General features: G+C 50.7%; 1 protein-coding gene across 1 annotated transcript in view; it reads right to left on the bottom strand.

The window, feature by feature from the left end:
- Nucleotides 1-13,862, bottom strand: part of NFATC2 (nuclear factor of activated T cells 2) — a 152,731-nt gene extending 138,869 nt beyond the window's left edge. Inside the window, exon 1 of the mRNA XM_034641476.1 lies at nt 13,534-13,862. Coding sequence (XP_034497367.1) covers nt 13,534-13,603 — 70 coding nt within the window. The 5' untranslated portion in view covers nt 13,604-13,862. The remainder of the gene's footprint in view (nt 1-13,533) is intronic.
- Between the last annotated feature and the right edge of the window lie 745 nt (nt 13,863-14,607).

Raw genomic sequence — 14,607 nt, 5'->3', positions numbered from 1 at the left:
GGGGGGGGGCAGCCATTCCCTTCCCCTGCAGGCTGTGCCTCCAGGTGTCTCTGGGTGCCCACAGCTGTGGCATGATTTTCTCCTACAGTTCTGTCACCTGTGTACCTCTGAACGCAGTTTCCCAGGACCTGGGAAAGAAGTCTAGATACTCTGAGAGCCCAGGTCCCACCCTGACATCTGTACCTCTTAGGCCCCCTCTCGTGTGCCTGGTGCCAGGGACCCAGGCTGAACCAGACTCGACGCCCTGGGAAGCTCGGGTCGGCAGTAGAGGCAGGCATGAAGGTGATAAAGAAGAGAAGAAAGATCATTTTGAACAGTGCTGGGGGGAATCGCCAGCAGAATGGGGTAAGGGCGGGCAGCTGGGGAGGCTTCATGCTCTTTGGTGGTCAGGGAGGGCCTCTCAGGTACCCCCAGAGAGGCCCCCCCTGACCACCACATTTGGATGGACCTAAATGATCTGGGGGAAGAGAGTTCTGGCAGCGGGAACCAAAGGGAACCTAAAGCCGGAAGGGGCTCCGTGTGTGTGCCTTCCAAGCGAGGAGGCCAGTGCAGTGGGAGAGGCTGGTAACATCTGCACGCTTAAAGCCACAGACTCCCAGGCTCTCCCTGGAGTTTCCCATACAGTAAGTCTGGAGTAGAGGCTCAGGAATGTGCATTTTTAAATAGGCACCCAAGGCGAATCTTATGAGCAAGCACATTTGAGGAACACTACAGAAGGACCCAGTACAACCACCCCCCCCAAAAAAACACTTCCGAGGGTCTCAGACCAAGTTGGTTGAAGTCAGTAAATAGACTCCCAGAGGCAGACAAGGAGATGAGAACAGCGGTCTTCAACCCTAACAGCATGTTAGAATCACCTGGAACACTTTTTAAATGCCCGTGCCTAGGCTTCAGTCCAACCCCCAGGGAAACAGAACACCCAAAGGTTTTTGGTTTTGTTTTTGTTTTAAGGACCTCAGATGAATCTAAAGTGTAGCCAGTGCTGAGAATCTCTGGAGCAGAAGAGAGGGTGGGAGAGGTTCTAGGATTCCCAGAGAACCACAGCTTGACCTCATGTGGGGAATGACTCAAATCCTTCCCCAGGTGCTAGGAAGAATGGAGAATGTGCACCCTTCACGGTAAGCTATCTCTGCTCCATTAAGGGATTTGTGCAAAGCTAGGAATCATCATTCATTCCACAAATACTTGCCAAGCACCTGCCAGCTACCTGACATTGCTACAGCTCTTGGAGATGCAGCCATCAACAGGACAGCGTCTCCGCCCTCATCATCTGTATATCCTGGAAGCAAAGAGACACAGCAATGAAGAGGGTTTTCCAAATTGCACTTAGACCCGTGGTTCTTAACCCCAGTTATGCAATTGAATCACCTGGACAGCTGTTTAAAAATTTAATGGCCGGGCCCCACCAGAGACCAGTTATAATCAGAATGTTTGAATGGGGCCTGGGCACCAGGGTTTTGTAAAAGCTCCCCAGATGTTTCCAATGTATGTCCAGGGATGAGAAACACTGGTTTAGACTCTCACTTCATTTCAAGGGACCGAAGCCTGGCCTCAGGACTTGCCAACTTTCAGAGACTTAGGAAGTACTTTCTGGTTGTCAGAGCAGAAAATGCTCCTCTTTTTAAATTCCTAGCCACAAGCACAGCGACACTGTGTATAGCCAACAAACATCTTAGGGTAGCTGATAAATGTAGATGGAGGACGACACAGTGATGACCCAGACTGGGACATTTAGAGCCAAGTATCTACAAGGAGGTGGGTGCTCTTGCGTCCTTATGACAGGACCCGAAGTCCAGACTCTGAAATGTGGTCAGGGATAAACAAAGGAACCAGCCTGCCCTTATGCTGTAGAAGAAAAGAAGGGCTGGTGTCACCTTCCCATGTCCGTCCTCATCCCCCACCCATAATGATTAAATGCCTCTAATCTAGTGGACTTCTGTTGATTTTGCCTACGTGGAATCATCCCCTGCTTCTGACAGCAGCGTCCCAGGATGTTCCTTTGGGAAACTACTCTTGACACAATTTTGGCAAAACTATCAACCCAGTTGTCCCCCACCCCACCCCTGGCAAGGAAGTGGATGAAGGACCCAGGCTTGACGAGAGAATTGCATCACCGCTAGCCTATGAGACGTACTAAGGCAGTGGTCACGACTGCCTCATTCAGACACAGCTTTATGTCCAGTGGATGTGGGGATGGATAGATGGATGAATGAAAGAGTGAGTGTTTGTATGGATTAATCAGTGGATGCATACACAGATCAGTGGACCAACTGATGGAAGAACAGATATTTAGATAATAGCTGGATCAGTCAAGGGCTCAATGGAAGAGTGGATGTTGGGATGGAGGGATGGAGGGATGAGTGGGAAAAGAGTTTAACTCTCCTGTGTATGTAAGTTCCTTAGATTTTAACAACCCCCCGTTCAGCGGGGAGTCTGCTTATCCCTCTCCCTCTGCCCCTCCCCATGCTCGCAAGCACTCTCTCTCTAAAATAAATACATTTTTAAAAAATAAAAACAAAAAAAAAGACTCTAACTGCCTTCATTGTTCCTCTGAACAGTGGATATATTTTAAAAGTGTCTAAGGTTTGGAATCTGCACCCAAACAATCAAGAGTTCTCTAAAGGGAATAGGTTCAGGCTAGGCCCTGACCCAAAACAGTTTCTCCTGGAGCAGCAGGAAGCGAGAGGCTTTTTTTCTCCGAGGGCCACCTTGAGGGTGGGGGTTTGGGTTGGGGGGGAAGACATATTTTCAATTCCAAAATAAATAATTTGTGCTCTTAGGATCAGGGACTAGGAGCAGAATGCATGACCTTTATGCATTCAGTGGCCATCCGGGGTGGGAGGGTAGGGGGGAGACAGAGGCCTTGACGGTGCAGCTCCGGGTCAACCTTCTCTCTGCCCTGTGGCTGACCTCCTCGCAGAGGCCCTGGCCTCTTCATTTTTCTCCAGCCTTTCCAACAAAAGTGCAAGGGGAAGCCAGCAAAGCCGCTGAGAGCTTGAAACTTCTAGCATGCCTTGGTACTGTCTGGCCCTGCTCCAGGAATTCAGCTCACTCCAACAAGCATTTACCCTAATGTATAATTGCAAACCGAGGTCAGCACCATGAGGAAAAGAAGAAGGTGCTACAGAGCTTGTAGCAAGGAAACCTGATGTAGATATAGGGAGTTCAGGGAAGGCTTCCCTAGGAACTGATGTTTCAGCAGAGACCAGAAAGTCGATGAGAAGTTGGCCAGGAAATAGTGAGGGGAAGAACTAACAGCCAGATGGGGAAAGTATGTGCAAAGGCCCTGAGGCCAGAGGAAGTATGAAATGTTGGCCCACCAAAGGAAGACTGGAGTGGCAGGTGTTCAGGAACCTGAAGAAGGAGTAAGGGAAGGCTGGCAGGTAAGTGGGGCCCTGGGACCATGTGGAGAGTTCTGGACATAAGAGCAATAGGGAAGAACCAAACAGTCTCAGGCAGTACGTGACAAGACCACATTCGAGTTTTTAAACAATTGCTTGGGTTCTATGTGGAGAAGAAATTGAAGGGTACAAGGGTTGAAGCAGGATGACCAATTAGGAAATGCCTGTAGCTATGGAGGCAAGGAGTACTGAGAGCGTGGCCTTCAGCGATGGTGTTGAAAACAGCAGCAACACACAAAAGGCACACGTATGTAGCCTTGCCCTTGGTCTGTACTTGAGTTATCTCCTTTCCGCTTCTAGGCTTCCCCTTAAAATGCAGCACAATTTGATTCCACCTGAACACAATTATCAGAGGAGCACTGGTCCTGGGCTCTGAAGCCCGAGGCCCATTCAGGTGGGCCCTGGAGGGACCCACTACCCACAGCTCTGCCCTCCTTTCTACCTCCTGGCAGAAGCTCATCTTCGTCCGCAGCCCAGACCTCTCCCCTTACATCCGGGGGCATGCGTCCAGCTGCCAACCCAACATTCCACTCAGCGTCCAACAGGCATCTCAAAGTGATCATGTCCACACGGAGTCCCGTGACCCTCTGAAACCTCTCTGTTCCCACTATTCCCAGCTCAAGCATCACCCCCCCCCATTCATCCAGCTCTCTGACCAAAGTCCAAGGAGTAGTCCGTGATCCCTCTCATTTTCTCACACCCACAGGCAAACCCGCAGCAAATCTGGGCATCTCTATCCTCAAAATGTAACCTTAGACCCAAGCATTTCTCACGCCCCAACAACCCACGTCCCCAGACAACTGCAGTCGCCCCTCCCTGGTCTTGGTACTTCCACTTTGCCTTTATGTCCAGCAGCCACGGGCAGCCTTTCAAAATATAGATCCCGTAAATCCTCCCGCGGCTTCCCATTAAGTTTAGAATTAAATACAAACACGTTGGCCTACAAGGCCCTGGAGCTGCTGCCTCCAGCCCCAGCTCCCTTTGACTGCCATCTCTCGCCATTCTCCCCTTCTCTTACTCCCTCTGCCACTCTGCTCATCCACCTGTTCCTTGACAATGCCAAGCACGGCCCCCACCTCAGGGCCTTTGCACCTCCTGTCCCGTGGATATTTGCTGGGCCACCCCCTCACTTTGTGCATGCCTCAGCTCAAATGTCACCTCCTCAGAGAGACCGTCTGTGACCGCCCCAATAAAAATAGCGCCCCCTGGCCTTCTCTGTCCCCGCAGCCCGTTTGTGTCTTCGCAGCCTTTATCTCTGCAGTATATTGTACTCATCTGTGTATCTGTTCACCTGTTGATTGCCTGTTCTCACTTGAATGTAAGCCCCACACGGGCAAGGCTGTGTGTCTGTTCTGTTCACTGGCCTATCTGGGGTTGTCAGCTTTAGCAGATGAAAATACAGGGCACCCAGTTAAATTTGAAGTTTCGATGAACAACACATTTTTTTTTTTACTGTATGTTGCATATATTTTATGGGACACATTTAAGCTAAAAATGATTCATTGTTTGAAATTCAAAGTTACCTGGGCACCTTGTATTTCTGTCTGGCAACTCTGGCTACATCCCCAGATCCTAGAATAGCACCCAGCACATGGCAGGTAGTCCCTAGGGGCAGCTGAAGGAATGAATGAAGAAGAGTGCCCAACAGAGCTTCCCCCTGAGAGATCGATCCAACAGGAGCTTGTACCGGGAGGAGCGGAGGGTCTCCGCTTTCCTCAGTTTAATAGGACTCGTCAGGGATATCCTGAAATCTGGTGTTTTGCACAACTGGCAGCCCAGCCTCTAGCATGGTTACAATACCTGTAATCATTTTTATATAAAAACGTTTCATCTGACTCAGTGACTTTAGGGAAATTCTGCCTGTACATGTTTTTTTATTTAAAAAAGAAAAAAAAGAAAGAAAAGAAAAGAATACTTCTAGAATATATGTCCTGTTATAGAAAATACGTGCTTGGGGTTATTATACAATACTGATATATTTGAATCCGATCACCACTGCCCCCCACCACTGACCTCTCTGAAGGTCAAATGGCACCCACAGGCATGAAAACACAAATGTCTGGCCAAGGTTGGGGCAACCTAGTGGTGGAATATGAAACATCCCCAAGCTGGGAGGCCCAGGATCCAATCCACGTTCTTCCTCTAACTCACTCTGCAACCTTTAAGCAAGTCACCTGGCCTTTCTGTGTCTCAGTTTCTCCATCTGTAAAATGGGGGGGATGAATTGGATAATACCTGAGCCCCCGATCCGGGACTAATATTCAAGGATTCTTTGACGCTCACCCAAGTAGCCTCCAGGGCCATCTCTATGGGTGTACAACCTGTAGTCACACAGGACCCCGTGCTCAGAAGGACCCTGTGCTTGGTTTAAGGCTCTGCTGTCGAAAGATTCTTGATTTTTGAACACGGGGCTGCACACTTTCACTTTGCCTCGGGCCCTGCAAATGACGCAGAGAGGCGTGATGGCAGACTACGAGTAAGCCACAAATTCTCATCACGAACTCTGCACGCTGACATCACCCACTGTAATAAAAGCTTGACTATAACATGCAGGCACCGAAACATTTTTAAGTCTAATCCAAAAAAGCAGGAACATTCTTCACCAGCTTCCAGAAACAATATCCTGGGATGATCACCCTACATGCTGCTATTTTAATTCATAGATGGATGCGTTGGACTCCTACAGGCCTGCAAAGCGGATAAGGCACAAGAACCAGACTCAAGAGAGCACCAAAAAACTCAGCAATTGATGAAATGATATTTCCATAAAATATTTTTAAAAATCAAAACGAATGCAAAAAAAAAAAAAAAGGATCCATGGTGACCAAACTATGACAACTCTAATAAAGACAGAATGAGTAGTAACAGTGCCGTGCAGAGCCACACCGGAGCCTGAGGCAAAAAGGAAAAATGAGTAATGCCGATCCTGTCTTTATTTAAAATCCTTATTTTCATTTTTGGTTCAGCATGGCTTTTTGACAATTCTGATTTTTAAAATATTACATTAAAATATTACTCATCTCGATTATGGAGTCTGTTGGCGTGCCCTTCTACTCAGCCTTCCCACCAAAACCATTTTCGGGAATGAGCTCCTTATCGGGGGAACAGTTTGAGAGCTGACTTCTACTCCAATCTGACACCTACAACGTCGCTTAAAGCCTGCACAGCACTTCTCCGCTGTGAGAAGACAATTCTCCAGGAGAGGACTGGTGTCGAAGCCAGCTGCCTCCCGTGCAGACACTGACCGTGCAGGCTCTAAGAGAACGACCTTCTTCCAAAAGCCCGAACCTGAATCCAGGCATGGAATGTGAGATATTCCATCTGACAGCAGCAGAAATCACAGGTTTGCTGTAGCTTAGCCAAATCCGTCCTGCAGGCACATTATGTCTGGCCCGCTTGGCCATTTTTTTAATCCAAACTAACATTTTTAAGTTGGGAGATTTTGGGGGCACCTGGGTGGCTCAGTCGGTGAAATGTATGCCTTGGGCTAGGGTCATGATTCCGGGGTGCTGGGATCGAGCCCCACGTTGGGCTCCCTGCTCGGCGGGGAGCCTGCTTCTCCCTCTCCTGCTCCCCCTGCTTGTGTGCTCTCTCTTGCTCTCGCTCTGTCAAATAAATACAATCTTTACAAGAAAATAAATTGGGAGATTTCACACGACAATCCCAATTTCCAGTGTCTCCTAAAAAACGGGAAGATCTGGCCACAGCAGGTCCGTAATCCCACGTGGGCCAGTCGGCTGGAGTAGAACAGGAGCTGCCCCCTTCACAGGAGCCTGTCGCTCTCTGGCCACCACCCAGCTGGCCCGTGTCCCCGTGAATGTGAGCCTGAGACCCTGGCTTCCAGGCTCTTGACTCCTCCTCCCTGGTCCCTGCTCACCCAGCACATCCTGGCTGTGTTTCTCCTTTTCATTCCTTGCTTTCTAGCACATAACCCTCTACCTCCTGAAACTGATCCTTAGCAGGGGAGCTGCAAACTCACCTTTCTCCTAAACCACTGCCCTTGCCCTCGATGAAGCACGAGGAGCCGCCATCGCTCTTCCCCGGGAAGCTTCATCTCAGGTTGCATTGTTACTTCTCAAGTCACGCATGCCACCACGGAAATGGTTTGGTCCCACACAAGTCTGATACTCATTACTGAGTCACACTGTTCCTCGGTTATTAGCTAAGGGCGGATTTGCTAAGGGACATTTTGGACCAAGATGAAACGCTGAAAAATGTCTTGTGACTCCCAGGGATAGCAGAGGGTGAAGGAGGGGCCCACGTGGGGCATCTAGGCTGGGCCGAGAGGAGGATGCGTCTGACGTGGTTCGGATTGTTCGCCAAATTAATGGCGTCTACCCCCAGTGCCAAAGACAGGGGCCATGCCTGCAGGACCCCCGGGCTCCAGGGAACACAGTGTGAGAACAACAAAGGAGAGCCCTCCGTGGACTGGAAACCACCTCTCCCCGCCTCCTGTGCCCGGTGCTGGTCCCAGCCACCACATCTAGAAGCTGGTCTCCACTTAATCGTCAGTAAGATCCTTTGAAAAGATTAACGAGACCACACCCTGTGCGCTTAAAATTCCCCTAGTGCCTCCCCATTACCCTGAGAATGACCTTCAGACTGCTCCTGCCCTGGCTTGCCTCCCTGATCTCCTCTTCTAGAATGCTCCCCCCACCCCACCCCACCCCCGCCCCCTTGGATTCCAGCCTCCAGCCATACAGGCTTTCTTGCTGTTCCCTGAATGTTCCAAGCACATCTCTCTCCTTGGGGCCTCCTCCTTCTGCCTGGATGCTCTTCCCTGAGACATTTTATAGGCAGACCCCATGCCAGTCAGAGGGCAGTGAAAAAGACATCTCTTTAAAGAGGAAGGGGGCCATTCAGTCTGAATCAGCAATCCCTACCGTGTAGGTTAAATGTGTCTTTTCCCAAAAATACACTCAATTCCTAACCCCAGGTACCTGCGAATGTGATCTTATTTGGAAAGAGGGTCTTTGCAGATGTCATCAGGTTAGGATGAGCTCATTAGAACTAAAGGCTGGACTCCAATGACTGGTATCCTTATCGGAAGAAGAGAGGACACACACATACACAAGGAAGAAAGGCACTCGAGAGCAGATGCAGAGACCGGAGGGAAGCATCTACCAGCTAAGGATTGCCAGGAGTCGCCCGAAGCTGGAAGGACGAGAAAGGATGAGTCGCCCGAAGCTGGAAGGACGAGAAAGGATCCTCCCCTAGGGTCTTCAGAGAGATCATGGCCCTGCTAACACCTCGATTTCAAACTTTTAGTTTCCAAAAATGGGAGAGTATAGATTTCTGTTGTTTTAAGCCACCCAGTTTGTGGCAACTTGTGATGGCAGCCACAGGAAACGAATACTCCCATCCACCACACACGCGTGCACAGATACATGCACGCACATACACACACGCATGCATACACATATATACATGCACGCACATACACACATACACACGCATGCATACACATATATACATGCATACACACATGCACACATATGCACAATATACACCTGCACACCTATACAAATTTACATGCACACACACATGCATACACATGTACATGCACACACATACACAATCACACACATATACACACATACACATACCTGTATATACATATGCATGCATGCACACAAATACACATGCATACACATATACACATGCACGCACATATAGGCACATACACACATGTGTAGTCATGCACGCATACACTCATGAGCCCACACATATACTTGCATGCACGCATGCATGCATACACACATACACGTGCACACGTGTGCACACGTGTGCACGCACAAACACATGCGTAGGCATGTGTGTGCACACACGGGTGCACATGCATGCCATACACACGTGTGCACATATGCACACACATACACATGCATGCATATGTGCATACACTAGGTCATTCACAGCTCTATTCTCCTATCTGAGTCTCTAGCATTTGACTCTGTCTGAAACGATCTTGGATATTCCCGGGGTCGCTTGCTTGGTGTTTGCCTCACGAGGGCAGGCTCTGTCTTTTTCACTACTCTTTCCCCAGCATCTGGGATGGTCACTGGTACATGGTAAATGCTCCAAAATTGTTGATAAAAAGAAAGTCAATGATCAAGGGAGCTTCTAAGCAGGGGCGAGGATGAGGCGGGCTGTGAGGAACAGTGTGGCGAAGCTGGCACAGGCCAAGGGAAGGCCCAAATGGCGCGTGTGCAAAGGAGTGGAGTGGACATAGACTGACTCTGGGATCAGTGATGGTGCTGGCCACGGAAGCACCAGAGTCACCAAAGATGCACTGACAGAGCCTCAGCCTGAGATGGGCTTTGAGGATATGGCCCCTGGACAGCCCCATTGTGCTGGAGAGAACCAGAAAGGGTGGGGAGGGGGCTGCCTGAAGTTACTGGGTCGCCCAGAAAATTAAAGGGTCATATTGTTCATTAAAAGATTGAAACTCTCCATAGATTAATAAGTAATTGCCGTCATCCCCTTGAAGGGTCTGTGCTGACTTGGGACTTTCCCTGACACTCAGCAAACAAAGGGTTAAAACCTGGCCCAGCAGGGGAGTCATTCGGGATCCTACCCCTGCTGTTCTGATGGGTGACGCTCAGTTATTAGCTATCACTGCACATATTATGACAGTTATCCTTTTCTATCTGGCACAGAGACACAGGAAAGAGAGGTGACCTGCCTAAGGTCATGCAGCTAGCAAGTGGCAGAGTCAAGATTTGAACTAAGATCACTCAGATCTCAAGCTACTCACTTCTTCCGTGTAAAAGTGTCCTAAGTCCCATCGCAGACACAGAAATAGACCCGGCCCCGTCCTAAGGGGTGTACGATCCAATGAAGGCAAATCTGCACAAAGGTAGTTGGAGGGGCATCTGGGAAAATGAGAGCTTCTCTCTGAAGTTCTCGGGAAAGGAGAGACCAAAGGGCTTGCTGGAGGCAGGCTGATGGGGGAGCAACGGAAGGACTTAGCCAGGCGGAGGAGCCCTTGGAAGGATCTCTGACCAGTGCAGGCAGAAGGCAGTGCTGGGCTTAAGAACCTCCTGGCCGCCTGGAGACTCTTCTTCCTCTAGTGGAAGTGGAAGGATCGCGCCTTCGTTCCCCCGAGGCAAGGCAAGAAGCCCTCCCTGATTCACCCTATAATCGAAACAAATCTGCTGCCTCAGCTTCCCTGACTCTAATGATGATGCTTGGACCCTTCACCTCCTCCCCCACGACTCTCTTTCCCTTCCAGGATACGTCAAGGAACAGCGCGGTGCTGCGAAAAGAGCCCAGGACCAGGGTCAGGTCTGCCTCCGCTCCCTCATCTGTCAAACGGTGTTATAAAAAATTGGGATAATATTAAGGAGTTCCAGAGACCGCAGAGCTTATGGTCCAGAGGCTGGATTCAAATTTTGGTTCCACCACTTTCCTGCTGGGTAACGCTGGGCTGGTTATCGCACCTCTCTGTGCTTCCTTCCTCCGTGAAGGAGATGATAATTGTACTTAGCATGCACGAAGGCGCGCCAGGCATTGTGCGGCTACCTGCGGTGTGGCCTCAGGCAAAGTAGCTCTCATGGTCCTCAACTGTCAGGCAATAACAACATGCAGCGTGTGTTCACCTCGTGCTCAGCACAGAGGTGAGTGTTTTGGGTGCATGATTTCATGAGTGGCTCATCACAACCCCCCGAGGTCACCACCATCGTCATTCCCTGTGGCAGCTGAGAAACAAGCTTTAGGAGCCATGATCTTAGCCCACCCTGTGCCACTGGGAAGCTCCAAGAAGTTAAAAGAGTACCTTGAGAGATTTAAAGCACCACATCTCTTCAAAGAATTTTTGCTGTGAAATCCCGAGTCAATGTCACCATGTTATTGTTTTGTATCTTTAATATAACAGAAATCGCAGCTAATATTTACCAAGGGCTGACTTGCGAGCATGACACCATTGTAGGGGCTTTACTTGTGTTACTTCACTGAACATCACAGCAACCTGTAAGGGAGACATGATTATTGGCCCCATTTCATGGATGTGGAAACCCAGGCACAGAGAGGTTAAGTCACTTGCCCAAGATCACACAGCTGCCATGGGGCCAAGCAGGAATTCTAATCCAAGCAGAAGACTGGGAGTTTGGGTCTGGGAGTGAGCACAGCTCACCCTGGGTTTGTTTATTCCTAAAATACTTTCCATCATCCCACTTCCGATAAAACTGAACACACCTCTTTCAGATCTTCAGTTTTTCCCAGGACCGTGACCCAGAGCTGCACAGCAAGGTCGATATTTTCTTACCATGCAAATACTTCTATTCACTATTGCTGACCCGCCCATCTGCGTGCACACTTCAGGTCTGTTCCTAGGATCGTGGCGGTGTTTGAGTTTAAAGGGGCATTAGGTTTTTCCCTCAGGAGACCCCGACGCGGGACACGGCTGAAGCCACTCATGCCAGCTGTCTTTGATGCCTGGAATTGCATTCTGTGTGCCCAGTTGCCTTGGCCTGCCAAATGTGGTTTGCTGGGAACAATGTGGTACCCTGTCTCCCACATGCATACACACACACTGGCACGCACATACTCACAATCCCTGCGCACATGAGCTTGGGCCGGGGAGGGTAGGCAATGCACCAGCACACCGAAAATACACACACGTCAGAACCCGGAGAGAGGAGCAAGTTCATAAACCCAGAGCAGAGGTGTAGCTGCCCCAATAAAATGCGAGGCTTATGTTAGATCACACAGTGAAACAGAAGCCCAATTTCTCCTCCATGCTCTCTCTCTCTTTCTGAATAGAGCTAAATGTGGCATTAGTCTGTCCCTACCCCCACCATCATAACATCAAACACCACTTTTCGGTCTGTATGACAGTAAAAGCCAATCCGTGTCCATAAGAGATCTGTGAGCTGGCTGAGAGTATCACTTTTACAGATGATGCCATGTTAGTAATGTCTTGTGGCCATTACTGTCATATGCTTGACCACTAGCAGAGGACAGGATAAACTGGTACCCGTAAAAATGTTCAAAGCTACTGCCAGGGTCTTGCTTTCAAAAGTGCAACTCAGCTAAAGCTATATGTCATTGAGGTCCGCTGTGGCAAAGCACACCATTTACCTAACCCAAGCCATTTGGCTTCACTCCGCTTTAAAAAAAAAAAAAAAAAAAAAAAAGCCCTTCAGGTTTATTTACTGAAATTGTCATTTCTTTTCCCCCAGAACTTTAATCAGCCACACAGAGCACAAAACCTACATTCAACTCTGATTTTATGACACGAGGCTAACTCCTCCTACGCATATTTATTTCACTTAACTCTTGCAGTCCTGCCCGCTGGGCAGTGCCCCCCGCTCAACGGGGCTAGCCTCTGAAAAACACATCACGTTTCCCGGTTTCCACTCTTAAAGCCCTCTTCATTAGCGTGCAGCCGAAAGCCCTCCGCAATCCCAACCATATGGCTATTTTCATATCATATTCTTATACATTAAGCCCCTCCCGTAAGATCCAAATAGTATGATTCCAGGGCTAACTCCAAGAGGAGGGGGAGAGACAGAAACACGGAAAGTAGAGTGTAATCAGATCGCCAAACAAACTGATGGTACGTTGCACTTAAAAAGGGGAGCGGGAGGACCGTATCCATCAGGCACATCAAAAAAGGGGGAAAGAAAGTTGTTTAAATGTCCCAGGGCATCTGTTGCGTTCACTGTTAAAAAGCAAAATCCTCATTACTCTATCTATTATATAGTAACGTGTCAAGCGTGTTCTCCTAAAAGAAGAAAAAAAGCTAAATGATGATGATGATGGTGCAGCCTCAGGGCATGTGCTGTCAGAAGCCCAGTGCTCGAACGGTTAAGCAGCCGCGGTTAGTAGCACGAAACTCTCCCACTGTCCCACGGAGGGGACAGTCCTTATGACAGACCTGCCTAGGGAATCCCGCCTGGGGACGCCTCACTGCCCCCGTAAAGTGGCCTCAAGCCGGCTCCCTCGGTCTCCCCTCCTTGGCCAGGGGGAGGGCACCTCTCCTCCTGCCCCCTCTACCTGCGCCCCTAGGAGACCGCAGTCCCCGGGCCTCCCCGCGACCTCAGCCAGGAGCTAAAAGCGCTGCCCGAAGGAGCAGAAGGGACAGGGCTGGGAGGCGGGAGGAAGAGACGGAACCAGAAGGCGAGTCACTTACCTTGGTCCACAGACCCCATGATGTGGAGGGGATGGCAGTGGCCCGGTCTGAACGCAGCCTCTCTCTGCATCTGGAGGGGATGGGGGCTCGGCGCGCCGTGGGAGAGGGAAAGCCGCGGGGGCCGTCCTCCCTAAAGCATGCTCGCCGGGCTGCCCCGGCCCAGGAGCCTGCGAGCGGCCCGGGAGCTGCGCGCCTGCCGCCTCCGGGCTCGGGCTCCCGGCTCCCGGCTCCCGGCTCGGGCTCCGGCTCGCTCTCCCAGCTCCCGGCTCAGGCTCGGGCTCCGTCTCCCAGCTCCCGGCTCCCGCTTCCCGCTCCCAGGCTCCCGCTCCCGGCTCCCGCTCCCTCTCCCGGCACGGCTGGGCGCTCGGGCTTACTCGAGAGGGAACGCGACTTCCTTCCCCGCGCTCCGTGTTTATAGGCTTTCAATGCAGTAAAATAACGGGATTCCCTCACTGTTTCCTCCTGTTTATCCAGCGCCATGGAAACCGCTGGATCCCGGCCATCTCCAAAACTAAGGGCTTTCCTGCAAACTTCACACTCAGGAATCCATGACGTCGCCTCCTCCGCGGCCAGCCAGCTCCGTGGCTCCCTCGGCCGCCAGCACAAGTCCCTGATTGTTCGGGAGAAAAGTCGGGGAGAGGGAGCAGAGGCGGGCAGCGGCGAGGAGAAGGGGTGGGGGCTTGCAGGAGCTCCGCGGCCGTCTGCAAGGATTGCCCGGCCAGCGCCTTCCCTAGCCCCACCACAGCTCTTAGCAAGCCGTGCCCCCACAACGCCCAAGCCCCCCGTTCTGCAGGAGGGCCTCCCCCAGAGCCAGCTGCCCAGGGCTCAAACCAACAGCCCAGGTGGTCAAGGCCCCTAGACCCTGACCCAGGGGTCCTTCTATGTCCCTCGGGGCCCCTCTGGCTGCCCAAATTTTTTGTCTTGGGGGGGGAATGGTGGGGAGGAGGGAGAGGAGGGAGAGGAGAAGGAGGAGGGGGAGGGGAGGAGGGGGAGGAGGGAAAAGAAATAAATAACGGTGCCTTGTGTCAACTCTCCAACTCCAAGATTTTTTTTTCTCTAAGAGTTTATTTTTAG

The sequence above is a fragment of the Ailuropoda melanoleuca genome, chromosome 13 (assembly GCF_002007445.2).
Source record: "Ailuropoda melanoleuca isolate Jingjing chromosome 13, ASM200744v2, whole genome shotgun sequence".
NCBI lineage: Eukaryota > Metazoa > Chordata > Mammalia > Carnivora > Ursidae > Ailuropoda > Ailuropoda melanoleuca.
Note: the sequence above shows the minus strand (reverse complement) of the source record. Positions and strands in the feature narration are given on the sequence as shown.